At 47.0% G+C, this 15031-nt stretch overlaps 1 protein-coding gene across 1 annotated transcript in view; it reads right to left on the minus strand.

Annotated features, from left to right (window-relative positions):
* Nucleotides 1-15031, minus strand: part of NALCN (sodium leak channel, non-selective) — a 302068-nt gene that overhangs the window by 9938 nt on the left and 277099 nt on the right. The window contains exons 34-40 of the mRNA XM_027557923.1: nt 14241-14360; nt 10995-11063; nt 9485-9633; nt 8554-8647; nt 6382-6514; nt 5592-5707; nt 3267-3424 (exon numbers count right to left, since the gene is read on the minus strand). Of these exons, the coding sequence (XP_027413724.1) occupies nt 3267-3424; nt 5592-5707; nt 6382-6514; nt 8554-8647; nt 9485-9633; nt 10995-11063; nt 14241-14360 (839 nt within the window). The remainder of the gene's footprint in view (nt 1-3266; nt 3425-5591; nt 5708-6381; nt 6515-8553; nt 8648-9484; nt 9634-10994; nt 11064-14240; nt 14361-15031) is intronic.

The raw sequence follows: 15031 nt of genomic DNA on the forward strand, positions 1-15031 counted from the left end.
TATAAAACAAAAAGTTTAATAGAAAAAAAGTCATGTTTATATACAGAAAAATTTGGTGAGGGTCAATATACTTGGCTGTGGGTCACATATCCCGTTCCCCTGGCCCTCACCGTTTCCCTCTCAGTTGATCTCATGTGCTGCCCTAGATCTTCCTCATTTGTTATATTTTAAAACATCTATTTTTATTTACTTATTTGACCGTGCCTGGTCTTAGGTGCAGCACTTGGGATCTTCCATCTTGGTCATGGCATGTGGGATCTTTAGTTTCGGCGTGAAGTGAAGTGAAAGTCACTCAGTTGTGTCTGACTCTTTTCGACCCCATGGACTACTGGAGTGGGTAGCCTTTCCCTTCTCCAGGGGATCTTCTCAGCCCAGGGATCAAACCCAGGTCTCCCACATTGCAGGCAGATTCTTCACCAGCTGAGCCACCAGGGAAGGCCAAGAATACTGGAGTGGGTAGCCTGTCCCTTCTCTAGCGGATCTTCCCAACCCAGGAATCGAACCAGGGTCTCCTGCACTGCAAGCGGATTCTTTACCAACTGAGCTACGAGGGAATCCCAGCATGGAAACTCTTAACTGCAGCATTGAGGGGCTAGTTCCCCAACAAGGAACCAAACCCGCACACCCCCAACCCCCGCAAGGAGTCTTGCCACTGGGCCACCAGGGAAGTCCCTTCCTCATTCATTTCAGATGGGCTCAAAGCCAGGGTGCAGTGTTCACTCCCATTCGGCCCTTAGCGCCATAGGCCCAAACAATGGCTGATGACAGAGACTCAGCCGACGTGCTGTGTGGAGGCAGCTGGGCAACGAGGCGGTGCCCAGGCTGAGGGGCTCGCAGCCAAAGTGGGATACAGTGCCCTCTGGCAGTTGGTGCTGTCCTGCGTAGTCACAGCCCCCAGCTGTGAGCTCACATCCATCTACACAGCCCAGATCACAGCCTGCAGGTGCCTGAGGGGCCCTCCCCATTCAGCCTTGGTATCAGTTCCATGACCTACTCTGGATCGCTAAGCCTCTTCCCACCACTGGGGAAGAACACGCTCTCCCCTGCCTTGTCAAGAATCTCATCGCTGTGGACCACTTGCGATCACATCCAGGGTGAGAAGGATAAGGAGGAGCAAAGGATGCCTCCATCAGCTTCATCCAGGCCCATCTGATCAGACACACAACGTCATCCAAAGAGGCTGGATGCTGATTAGTGGGGACAGTGATGTGCCTATCCACCTCACTTTCAGCCTGAAACTGTCACTATGAGGAATATGAGGTGACATTCTGAGAGAGGGGGCACTCTTTGCTCTCGTCTGTGTTTTCTGCCTCATCTTGTCCTGCCTTTTCGCTTGCTCCCAGAAGTGAAGAGAGGGAGGTAGAATCAATAACTTGAGACAACTTCTCCCAGATCCTTCCTCTGTTCTGGTCATTTTTCAGATTCCAGTTACAACGTATTTCTGGACGCATGGATGCTCCTGAAATTTGTGACTCAATACCCAGCACTTAATTGGCTGGGTATTTGCAACACGATGAACATAGCTACTGGTGGTAGAGGGTTTTCTTGACTTTTTCTGGGGCATGGATCCTTTGGCAGTGCAGCTGACGCGAGGTATTTCTTAGCATCAGGTTTTGAATGCATTACGAAATCTACATTACACAGGAAACGGATTATATAGAAATTGAGTCCTTAGATTTCTTTGAAAAGGTGGTGATACAGTAAAATAAGAACTTTTCTACTATTATATTGAATAGTAACATCCAGCTGAGGTGAAATGACTACTAATGTCTCAGAACTGGGAAGCATAACAGGTATTTTAAGATATTAGACATGCAGTAATGTCTGAGATTTTTACTGGTGACAAAGATACAGCTACTCTATTGTTAACACTACTGTGGTTTGTCGCCTGCCTTCATCACTGAAGGAGATGCTGCACTGCAGCCAATGACTAGTGAAAATAAAGATGGAACTGTTTCTCTTTCCAAGACCACGGACCTCTGAAGTTTATCCACTGACTCCCATTTAAGAAGCTGTTGAGCTGAATTGTTTTCCCTCAACAAAAGGTATGCTGGAGTCCTCACTCTGGGCCCTCAGAGTGTGATCTTATTTGGGAACAGGTCACTGCAGATTGGGCTTCCCCGGTGGCTCAGACAGTAAAGAATCTGCCTGCAACGCAGGAGACCCAGGGTTGATCCCTGGGTCGGGAAGATCCCCTGGAGGACAGCATGGCAACCCACTCTAGCACTCTTTCCTAGAGAATCCCAAGGACAGAGGAGCTGGTGAACTGCAGTTCATGGGGTCCTAAAGAGTCAGACACGACTGAAGCACCTGAGCATGCACTCGCAGGCTCTGCAGATGTAATCAGTCAGGAGGAGGTCGTGCTGGAGTAGGGTGGGTCTTTAACACGATATGATCTGGTGTCCTTACAAAAGGGGACACCTGGACAGACACACAGACACACACACGGAGCACGTCCTGTGAAGATGAAGGCAGAGATCAGGGTGATGCTTCCACAAGCCAAGAAGCACCAACGATGACCAGCAAACCACCAGCAGCCCCGGGCAAGACCTGGATCCCATCCTCCTCCAGCCTCAGAGAGAACCCCGTCTGCTGACTCCTGGAATTCACTTCCAGCCTCTAGACAATCCACTTGACTGCTTAGACTGCTCAGAGAGTGGGAGTTTGTTAAAGCAATCCTAGCAAGAAGGCAATGGCACCCCACTCCAGTACTCTTGCCTGGAGAATCCCATGGATAGAGGAGCCTGGTGGGCTGCAGTCCATGGGGTCGCTGAGGGTCGGGCACGACTGAGCGACTTCACTTTCACTTTTCACTTTCATGCATTGGAGAAGGAAATGGCAACCCACTCCAGTGATCTTGCCTGGAGAGTCCCAGGGACGGGGGAGCCTGGTGGGCTGCTCTCTATGGGGTCACATTGAGTTGGACACGACTGAAGTGACGCAGCAGCGGCAGCAAATAATGCAGAAGCTGCTCAGAGAGAAGAAAGGGCTGAGCCTCCGTCTGCCCTTTTGTCCTATCTGGGGTCCTCAGGAAATGTCTGGAAATGGGGTGTGTCAACCAAGCAGGGGCATGTGTGTCTGGGTGGGCCAGGCCAACTCTGGTCAGACCCGAAGGTGAGAAGACTGATCGGACTGTAGCCCCAGCTTGGCCCCAGGAACTGAGCAGGTTCCCAGCCCTCTGGATGTCTTCCTTCCTGCAGCCGCCCCTGCAGCTGAGACTCAGAGCTGGGAACCGACCCCCCAAGCCCCCTGCCCCCACCCCGTACCTGAGCACGTCGTGGAAGGTGACGTCACCGCCGTTGTGCAGCCGCTCCATCTCGTAGCACATGTGCTTGAACAGAAGCTTGTCCTTGTCCAGGTCCACCTCCAGCCTGCCTCGCAGCAGCCGCAGCAGGAACTTCACGCGGAAGGTTGGGATCACCCCCTGGCGACAGAGCATGTTGATGGTTGTCAAGTCTCGTCGGACTCTCTGTGACCCCATGGACTGTAGCCTGCCTGGCTCCTCTGTCCATGGGATTCTCTAGGCAAGAAGACTGGAGTAGGTTGCCATTTCCTCCTGCAGGGGATCTTCCCGACCTCCAGGGGATCGAACCCTCATCTCCCGCATTGGCAGGTGGGTTCTTTACCACTGAGCCACTGAGGAAGCCGGGTAACAGAGCACTGTCATTTTTGCTTGGCATTCTGTTTTCACAGCCAAAGAGCCCACAGCTAGTCCTCAGAAGCTGCCATAAACCAGCAGAGCAAGGAAGCTGCTGGGCTCTGGAGGCAGGGTGGGTCTGCACACTCGGAGGAGACCGGGATGAAGAGCTGGCTCCTGGGAGCTTCTGCGGGGACTTCTCTGGTTCTGGGGGTGGAAGGGGGGCAGGTAGGGACATCCCCGCCACAGCGGGACAGCCCAGGAGCCAGGAGGGGCAGAGGTCACCCTCCATCTCCCCTAGCACGGCTCCCACTTTACGGTCTCTCCCTGGTGCCTGTCGCATGGACTCAGCCTGTGCCCATATTTGTCTAACATGTGAGCCGAGAGGAGAGTGATGCACTGAGTAGAGGACACGGGGCCCATGTGGGCATGATCGTCCTCTTCACTTAGTCCAGATGCTGGGCATGGCTAATTATGGATTCTGAGTTGCTCTTCTGCCGAAAGACCACTCCTTTCCGGGTCCTCTCCAGCAAGAGGGCAATCCCATCCAGGAAGACGGGCTCCCAGCAGATCCAGACTCCGAACCCCTAACACGGGTCACTCCCTTCGGGGCAACAAAACCTGCAGTGCCAGCCTGGCTCTGACTTTGAATGGAGGAACTGGGAGAGAGGTAGGGAGGCTGGCAGCCCGAGAATTCCTGCCAGTTACTGATGTCCACATGTGTGAGCAGTGTGCCGACATGCGTGTGTGTCCACGGAGGGCAGGTCCCTGCATGCGGCAGTGATGGAGAGCTCAGCAGATCAGGTGAGATGGAGAGGGGGCCAGACACCTGCTCAGCCAGGTCACTGTCTTGGAAGGAACCCCCCAGACCAGTGCCTGGGGCGGTGGGGGCACCAGGGGGAGAGAGAGCACAGGCCCTGGGGAAAGCCATGCGCTGCTCTGCAGACCCCAGCTCTGGTCCAGGAAACCCCCTCCGCTCTGCTTCTGGCTCCTTGGCCTCTGTGTCTGCAGTCGATTCTTCCAGAAACCCTTTCCAGATCTTACCCCAGGTCTGCCCGTGGCTGAACTTCTCTCGTTCCTCAGATGTTAAGTCAAATAACACCTGCTCAGCCAGGCCTTCACGACCACCCTACTAAAACATCTGCCGCCAACTCCAGCCACTCTACCATGTCACATCTTCTTCAAAGTGTTTATAGTTTCTTGAAATAAAAATAATCTTTACAATCATTACTGTCTCACTTTTTATAGTTTGTCTCCCTGTAGGCTCTGTGAGCACAGGAACCTTGCCATCTTGTTCACAGGCACATCCCTGGTGCCTAAAACTGTGCCTGAGGGTTTGCGAGGATGAAGAAGGAAGAGGAGGAAGGGGAGGAAGGAGGGGGATGGGTAGGAGGCGAGGAAGGAAGAAGGGGGGAGAAGAGGGAGAGGGGGTTGGGGGGTCAGGGAGGGGCGGGGGAGGGGAGGGGGCAAGAGCAGCTGCTGCTCTAACTCTAGGAAATCTTGGATAAGATTTATGATGAAAACATCCAAATGGTAAAGTCCAAAATGGCAACTTTCAGAAACCACTTAAATAACTCCTTTGCACTTCTAATCAGAATTGCTGTTTGAATCTGCCTTACAGATCACTATGGTGATGTAAACCTCACCCCATCCTGCCCTGAGCCCAGGTTGGCCTCTTTAGAGCTCCCTTAGTTTCTTCTCCTTGCTGACCTTCCGAATGTCGGAAGGAGAGGACACTTACGGTTGGAAAGAACAGGACGGGGAGCTCTTTTGTCCCTCTCCCCTCCTAGCGTATCCTTCTAAATTGTCAATGACAGCTTTCTGCAATTCAGCAATGGCCATTCAATCCAAATTCAATACATGTCAACTGTCAACCACAAAACCACTGAAAAGTTTGCAATAAGGCAGTAAGTGTCTTTGGGGTAGGGCATGAGACAATAATCGATTCTCTCACCTCTCTTTTATCATCCACCATGTTCCATATGATTTGAAAGTGGCGAAGATCATTGTAACTTAAAAGCTGGTCTTCCTCAGTGGAATAAAACAAGGAGAAATTCTCCACAATTATGGCTAAAGAAAAAAAAGAAAAGAAAAGAAAAATGAGGATGTTAGGCAATTATGCTAATCTGTCATTTTTCCCAAAAAGTAAAACATCGATTATAAATAATGAATTTTATCACCTACATTATAAGCCAAATTTTTAAAGGGCTTTTAGTACGGTTTCCAAGTTGGCATGTTTTACACTTGGATCAGGCTATTCATCCAGCTCCTGCCTTTCCAAAACACGAGGGTCATGAGCATAAACACGCATTCTGTGTCTATAGCTGCTCACGCCAGCTGGCTTCAACTCTTCGTTGAGAGTTCCAGGGCACTTTTTAAAAGTCAGATTGAGTTCTGGTGGCCCCACAGCTGGGTGGACAACGTATATCTTTTGAAAACATAATTGTGATGTTTCAAGGTGGCAAAGGTAGCCTTTTCTGATATTTGTTCAACTGAACCCATGAGAAGAGCTTTTGAAATTAATGGACATAATAAATAGGACAACTCTTGAAATTGCAATCAACTGTCATTTATGTGCCTTCCAAAGGTCTTTTCAGTTTCTGGACCATGAGGCAACAATTTATAATTAATGCCATAAAACACCCACCCCAAGCAACCCGCGATAATTACTTGGAAATTGTACATAATTATCTAACAACCTGAGTTTAAAGAGATTGAGAAAATATTCAACGAGCATCACTTACCTACAAGCAGATTTAGCATGATGTAGGCAATGATGACATAAAATGAACAGAAATACATAAGTGCCCCGGCATAATTTCCACAGTCTGTTGCCCAGTATGTAAATTCATCGGGAGTACAAAAGGGGGGCTGGACCTGTGGGGCCACGGCAGGGAAGAGGGGGGGAGCCAGGGTGAGAACAGAAGAGAATATAAATTCCCCTTATCTAACTGTAATTGTGAACATATTCCTAACAATATAAAATATAATTAACTTCAAAGTGATCTCTCAGAGCCCCATACACTGGGTACACCATCTGCGGTCAAAATCAAAACGGATATTTCATTTATGCCATGCTTTTGGTCTTGCAGAATCCCAAGTTCATTGCCGTTTGAGAAGCACGACAAAAATGAAGTCGCTTCTCCCAAGAGACGGTTTCTGCCACCTGCACTAACTCCAAAGAGCCAGCAGTCGTGATGCAAAACGCAGAAAGTCAGGTGGAAAGGCGTTTGAAAAATTCTCCGAGTTCAGTAATGGCTTGAGATTTAGGAAGATTCGAGCTACACAGCAAATTCACATTCAGATTATGTACGAAAAGCCAGAATCCTAATACTTGGAGCATCACTGAGACGTCATGAAATGGCACAAGATTTCGGGTTATCAAGAGCCTTCTTTTTTTTTTTTTGATGTGGACCCTTTTTAAAGTCTTTATTGACTCTGTTACAATATTGCTTCTGTTCTATGTTTTGGTTTTTTTTTGGCCTCAGGGCCTGTGGGATCTTAGCTCCCTGACCAGGGATCAAATCCGAACCTCCTGCACCAGCAGGCGAAGTCCCCACTGGACCACCAGGGGAATCCCTAAGCTTGCCCAGTCTCCACTGGCCCAGTAAAACTCACACCCTCTGAGAAACTTCCAGGTTTCTTTCGGTCAGAGAGACCTAGGTCTTTCTTCTACGTTTCCACGGCCTTCTGCTTGTTTATTTTTTTATCTAGAATTTAATCAATTCTGCCTTGTATTATTTTTGCTTTGGTAAATTCTCACTCATACATAAAGTTCCCGAGCTCCTCCTCTGTGCCTGGTTTATCCCCAGGCCCCTCCCCTCCTCCCTGCTGCTGACAGTCTAGAGTCCTGCGGTCCACCTGGTAGCCGCCAACTCCACATCAGTGACAGTCAAAGTGTTAGTCGCTCAGTCGAGCTGGACCCTTTTGTGACCCCATGGACTGTAGCCCTCAGGGCTCCTGGGTCCAAGGGATTCTCCAGGCAAGAATACTAGACGGGGTTGCCATTTTCTCCTTCAGGCTATCTCCCCGACCCCGGGATCGAACTTGGGTCTCCCGCATTGAGAGGCAGATTCTTTACCATCTGAGCCACCAGGGAAGCCCACTCCATGGGGCTATCTAATTTCAAAGTTATGTTCATTAACAGTCAATACAATTAAAATACGATTGAAAATTCACTTCCTCGGTTGCACCAATCACACCTCGGGGGCTCAATAACCACACAGGAGTGGTGGCCACTGAACCGCCATGTTTGCAGAAATTCTTTTTTCAGTTGGTCTGGAGGGTGAGAGGGAGATGAAATGAACCAATCAAGCTGATAACTCACTACAGTTGTGCAACACACAGCCAAGAAGAAATACAGAACACCTGGAGAACACAGAATGCAGTCTTAGTGTTGGGCAGGGTTCCTGAAGGAACTGGCTTTGAACTGAGACCTGAGGATGGTGAAGACTTAGCCCCTAGAAGCGAGGATACCTGGGGAAGAGTATGGCTCGGAACCCCTGATATAAGCTGCTCGAGAATGCCTTGGACTTGCTGAAGCCCTAGCACCTAGTACAGGGGCCAACACAAAAACAGGGGTCTAGTGAGTATCTGTTGAAAAAATTAAATCAAAGAATCGGAACTCTCCTCTTTGAACTTGACTGCCAGAATGTCAAAGACGGAGGGACAGAACAATGCTCAAATGACACAAATTTGTTGAATGGAACTACAATAGCTTGAGTTGGGTTCACTGGATATCTTTCTTGTGTGTGTATATACTGTAATTTAAGAGGATGCAGCTTTATGGATTAAAGAGCCAGGATATGTGTTTTGTATACAGTCTTGACACTACAAGAATGATGGTGCCATTACATCACCAAGGAGTTTCATCTGCTTCTAAGTCTAGGCTTTCTTAGTAATGAAGAGACATTTACCATACAGTCGTGCATGATCTTATTCCAATCTTCTCCTGTGACAATTCGGAACAGTACAGTAATAGCTTTGCCAGCTGAAGAAAAGTTTGCATGCCTAATTTGAGGAAAAGCAAACAAACAATGTGAGTGATATGGTTTGTCAGGAAGTAGGAAGGGTTGTCACCATCAAAACAGGTGGATTTTGGAGCAAATTTGGTTGCTAAGCTACCATTTCCAAAGGTTACAGCCTCTTATTTGTTTGTTATTTATACTTGCCTCCAAGTAGAGCTATCTCAATAGCTCAACCCTAGCACAGCGCCAACAATTTATTGCCATTCATCTTGAATGACTGGGAAAGCAAGCGTTGACAATTAAAACTGATTCCTTCTTTTACAAGGATTATGCTATAAAAGATGTAACCACCATGTATCAAATAAGTAGTCTCTGCAACATGATACATTTAATTTTTTTTCTGTTAGGACTTCAGAAAAAATACTCTGATACAGTTCCACGAAATTTAAGACAATCTTTGAAAAATGCTTTTCATGTATAATTATCATTTGTGGGTTCTAAATTACAATGCTTGTCTTAAAAAAAGGAAAAATCCCAGAGCCATCTCAAAATTGTTTAATTAAAAAAAATAATATATCACTTCTGGCAGTATGTAATAGAAAAATTTCTGGAATTTACCAGGCATTAGACGTGGTTATTTCTGCATGGGGATGGAATTATGAGTTCTTTTTGTTTTCTTTTATTTCTGAATTTTCTAAAGTTTCTAAAGTAAGCATGCATACTGTTTTCAATGAGAAAAACATTATTTAAAATTTGGTCATTTTACTTTAATTTTCAAATAATTGCTTCCCTATCTTTGTTTAAAACATGTACATATTTACTCATGATTTCATTACTAAAAAAGTTTACTATTTGAATACAAAGATAAATATACACCAACCTGTTAATGTTTTCTCCATATTTCACAGTACCAAATAAGACAACCCCAGCGAAAGCATAACACAGCAGCAATAGGAACATGCCCACTATGATAAAGAAGCTTTTATACATGCTGACAACCACCGTCAGGAGAAGCATCTTCAGTGTTACCTGAATGCAGAGGAAGGATTTGAAGATGGGGTGGGGAAAGAGAGAAAAAGAGAGAGATACAGGGAATATTCAATTCACAAGCCATCTTGGGAAGGACATACCATTTAAGCAGTCTGACACAAAAGTGATTTACAAGGATATCATTTGAAAGTTGCTTGCTCAGTGGTAAAGAAACCGGGAAGATCCCCTGGAGAAGGAAACCCACTCCAGTATTCTTGCCTGGGAAATCCCATGGAGAGAGGGGCCTGGTGGGCCACAGTCCATGGGGTTGCAAAGAGTCAGACACAACTCAGCAACCGAACAACAACATTTGGAAGTTGCTTGCTATTTGGTATTAAATTTGAATATTATTAAAATCATTTGACATAGAGAAATTCTACTTGTATCTCAAACTTCAGCCTCTTTTGCCAAATTAATGAAAGTTCCACCCCAATATTTTTAGCCTCCCATTTTTCTCTTCTCTTGCTCACTGATTCTCTGTGATGCCTTCTGTATATTTTTGGCTGAAAGCAAGTAGACTCAGGATTCTTATACAAATAGACATTCACAAAAACAAAACCTGAACAATGGAAAATACCAAATAACCATCAAATACAAAATATATTGATTATGTGGAAATATGGACTATATATGAGATAAAGTGAGTAACAAAAAAAGGAAACCGTGCCTTAAACATGAAAAATACACGTGTAATGTGTTGAGCATTAACAAGGATATCAAGAAATGTGGAATCACAGGATCATGAATGTTTGTTGAAGATTCTCCTTCTTTGCATTGAAAATGACTTGTGTGTGTGTGTGCTAAGTCACTTCAGTCATGTCTGACTCTTTGTGACGCTATGGGCTGTAGCCCACTAGGCTCCTCTGTCCGTGGGATTCTTCAGGCAAGAATACTGGAATGGGTTGCCATACCCTCCTCCCGGGGATCTTCCTGACCCAGGGATTGAACCCGCATCTCTCATGTCTCCTGCATGGGCAGGTGTGTTCTTCACCACCAGCCCCATCTGGAAAGAACCACCCCCCGCCCAGACGACTTACCTCTATGAAAAATAAAAACAATAAAAATAAGCATTGAGAAAGACCATTAGTTTTTGCTTTCATGCTTGATATGTTATCTTTAAATGATGACTGAGTTCACTTAGCAAATGAGAAGAATCAATAAAACAACACAAGTGTCAGGAAACATATCACAAGATAACTAAGCAACCGATTCATTTCATTATTTGCTCATTTTGACTTATGGTGTCTAGGAATTTGTCAGCTGCAGCCCTAGAGACCCAGAAGGGCAGCCACAGCCAGCTAGTCATTCTCCTTCCTTTGGTGTACATGTGACCTTTGACAGCATCTTCAAAAGGTACTCACATGCTTCCCGCAGATGGAGAAAAACCGGAAGACAATCACACACGCTCCCATCATGTAGGTGTACGCGTTCTGCAATTTAAATGGAGAGCCCCTTGTAATTTGCACGAAAGATCTTGTTACAGTCCCATCTTTCATTTTAAGCCTTCTGTGAAGTCTACTGAATAATGAGCTTAATAAAATGTGAAAATTCCTCTTAAGAAATTTATCTTAAAAAGGTGCTGAAAAGGTCACCGCCAAAACTCATGAATAAGTATTAGCTATAAAATCAAACCTTAAATGGAACTTTCATCTCTGTGTCGCTCAGCTGAACTCTGTATTTTAAAACTGACTTTACATATTGATAAAATAGTGACCAGATCCTTGCAGGGGCGGGAAGTCCCTAGGATAACAATGCAACAGGAAGAAGTCGAGGGAGACAGCAGATAAAGGGATCCCGGCTTCTTCTTCCAACCAGATGGGGTGCTGATGCAGAAAGAGACTGTGCGGTCAGCTCCAGCTTCCTTCTCTGTGAAGGTCTCCTCTGGAGCCCAGCCGGCCGCATCCATGTTAGTCTACGCTGATTTCAGAGAAGTCCCCTCCCTCTCAGAAACACACCCAGCTCTTTCTTCAAGCATGTGATTAGCAGCAAGAGATGAGTCTGTGTGGTCCATGATGAAGAGAGCTTCATCTGAGAACAAAGCCCACCAGCTACAACCTCAGTGACAACGGTGGCATTAAGCTGATGTCAAAGCTTGATTATTCCCCAGGGAACTTTGCTTAGTCAAATGACGCCCATCACAGGTGGGTCCCCGGCAAGGGAAGCTCCTTGGTGAGGGGCAAGGAAATGAAATTGAAGCTCCAATACTTTGGCCACTTGATGCAACAGTCAACTCATTAGAAAAGACCCTGATGCTGGGAAAGACTGAAGGCAGAAGGAGAAGAGGGCGACAGAGGATGAGACGGTTGGATGGATCGCTGATGCGATGGACGTGAACTTCAAGAAACTCTGAGAGATGGTGAGGGACAGGGAAGCCTGGCGAGCTGCAGTCCATGGGGTCACAGAGTCAGACATGACTTGGCAACTGAACAACATCAACAACAAGGAAATGAATGAGTCTGCACAGGAGCATCTTGGGATGGGAATAAGGACTGCACCTTCCTTCACAACAGTCTGCTGCAGAACAGAACGGAGAAGGAATGTTCTTCAAGGACCACAGGTTCTCAGAGAAGGGCAGGAGCAGTCAGGCAGAAGGGTGAGCTGGTCTTGCAGGTATGAGATATTCTCTTTGGGGACATCCAGAATTAGGACGCTTACTCACCGTCCTGCTTGGACTGAGTAGCTTCTGGCTACAATTTGTCTGGAGAAAGAGACAAGCATGGACTTTGCTGCTCCTTCTTGCTGTGTGAGCCCAAAGCCTAGTGTAGATACCTTCTTTCTTTGCATTCTGGAAGGGATGACACCCCACGCTCCCAGGATGAGGACCCAATCCTTTACCTGAACTACAAGGTCTGAGAGGTCTGACACATTTTTTTTTTTCATTTTATTTTTTTCAAACTAGCTTTATTTATTAGAGTATAATTGTTTTACAATGTTGCATTAGTTTCTGATGTAAATAACCTTAATCAGCTATATGTATACATATATCCCCTCCCTCATGGGTACCCCTCCCTCTCCCCCATGCCATCCCTCTAGGGCACCACAGAGCACCACGATGAGCTCCCTGTGCTCCTCTCCCCCATGCCATCCCTCTAGGGCATCACAGAGTGCCACGCTGAGATCCCTGTGCTCCTCTCCCCCATGCCATCCCTCTAGGGCATCACAGAGTGCCACGATGAGATCCCTGTGCTCCTCTCCCCCATGCCATCCCTCTAGGGCATCACAGAGTGCCACGATGAGATCCCTGTGCTCCTCTCCCCCATGCCATCCCTCTAGGGCACCACAGAGCACCACGCTGAACTCCCTGTGCTCCTCTCCCCCATGCCATCCCTCTAGGGCATCACAGAGTGCCACGCTGAGCTCCCTGTGTTCCTCTCCCCCATGCCATCCCTCTAGGGCATCACAGAGTGCCACGCTGAACTCCCTGTGCTCCTCTCCCCCATGCCATCCCTCTAGGGCAACACAGAGCACCACGCTGAGCTCCCTGTGTTGTGCAGTAGCTTCCCAGCAGCTGTGTCACACATGGTAGTGGATTTATGTCAGTGCTTCTCTATCAGTTCATCCCCCTCTCCCTTTCCCACCTTGTGTCCATAGATCCGTTCTCTGCGTCTCTACTCCTGCCCTGAAAGGAGGTTCATCAGTACCATCTGTCTAAATTTCGTATATATCAGTCCAGTCCAGTCGCTCAGTCATGTCCAACTCTTTGTGACCCCATGGACTGCAGCACACAGGCCTCCCTGTCCATCACCAACTCCCAGAGTTCACTCAAACTCATGCCCATTGAGTCAGTGATGCCATCCAACCATATCATCTTCTGTCATCCCCTTCTCCTCCTGCCCTCAATCTTTCCCAGCATCAGGGTCTTTTCAAATGAGTCAGTTCTTTGCATCAGGTGGCCAAAGTATTGGAGTTTCAGCTTTAGCATCAGTCCTTCAAGTGAACACCCAGGACTGATCTCCTTTAGGATGGACTGGTTGGATCTCCTTGCAGTCCAAGGGACTCTCAAGAGTCTTCTCCAACACCACAGTTCAAAAGCATCAATTCTTCGGCCCTCAGCTTTCTTTATAGTCCAACTCTTACATCCATACATGACCACTGGAAAAACCATAGCCTTGACTGGATGGACCTTTGTTGGCAAAGTAATGTCTCTTCTTTTTAATATGCTGTCTAGGTTGGCCATAACTTTCACACACACACACACACACACACACACACACACACACATATATATGTGTATATGTGTATATATATATATATATATGACCAGTAGCATTTGATGAATACAGGTCCGAAGTTCCAGGCTGTGAGGTTCTTGACAGCAGTACGGTCTTTGTCTTGCCCATGACATTCTTCTCGATTCCTGGCATAGTGACTTGCAGCTCTTTAACACTCTGAACCATCTGTCATGTAAATGAGTCTGGGTGACTCAGAGCCCACCTGGGCTTGGCACAGCCCCTGACACTGAAGGTAACAACTGTTTTGAGGACACCCAGTATCTTTCTGAGCACAGAAATCCCATCCTAAAGCAAGGTCTGGACAGAAATGGGACTGGAAACAGGATTACCTGAACTGAAATTACCGACTAAAATGAACTTCAGTGATGTGCTTACCAGGAGGGCGAAGTGAAGGACCACCCAGACAACGCCCAGTGACGTCACCAGCAGATCGTACCTATTTCTCCTGCTTTGCCAGAAGCCAGCAGGAGACATTGCCATGATCTTCATCGTAACCTAGAGGAAAGCGATGAAGATGGTGAGCTGAGGCTGGGTGTTCACAGCACATATTTAGATGTCCTAACTTGAAGCACATTATATTTTAAAGGATGTAGAAACCAAAAAGAAGTCTTTATTACTGATGCGTTAATGGCTTCCCTGGTGACTCAGACGGTAAAGCGTCTGCCTACAATGCGGGAGACCTGGGTTTAATCCCTGGGTTGGGAAAATCCTCTAGAGAAGGAAATGGCAACCCACTCCAGTACTCTTGCCTGGAAAACCCCATGGACGGAGGAGCCTGGTGGACTACACTCTATGGGGTCGCAAAGAGTTGGACACGACTGAGCGACTTCACTTTCTTTCACTTTCTTTCTTTCTGGGTATATACGTGTGTGTGTTTATATATAAACAGGTTCCCCTGGTGGCTCAGTGGTAAAGTATCCACCTGCCAAGTTTTCATCCCTGAGTCAGGAAGATCCCCAGGAGAAGGAAGAGGCAACCCACTTCCGAATTCTTGTCTGGGAAATTCCATGGACAGAAGAGTCTGGCAGGCTACAGGGCATGGGGTTGCAAAGAGTTGGACACAACTTAGCAGTTAAATAACAACAACAAATATATATATAAATACACACTGCTGCTGCTGCCAAGTCGCTTCAGTCGTGTCCGACTCTGTGCGACCCCATAGACAG

Source organism: Bos indicus x Bos taurus, chromosome 12, assembly GCF_003369695.1.
Source record: "Bos indicus x Bos taurus breed Angus x Brahman F1 hybrid chromosome 12, Bos_hybrid_MaternalHap_v2.0, whole genome shotgun sequence".
Classification (NCBI taxonomy): Eukaryota; Metazoa; Chordata; class Mammalia; order Artiodactyla; family Bovidae; genus Bos; species Bos indicus x Bos taurus.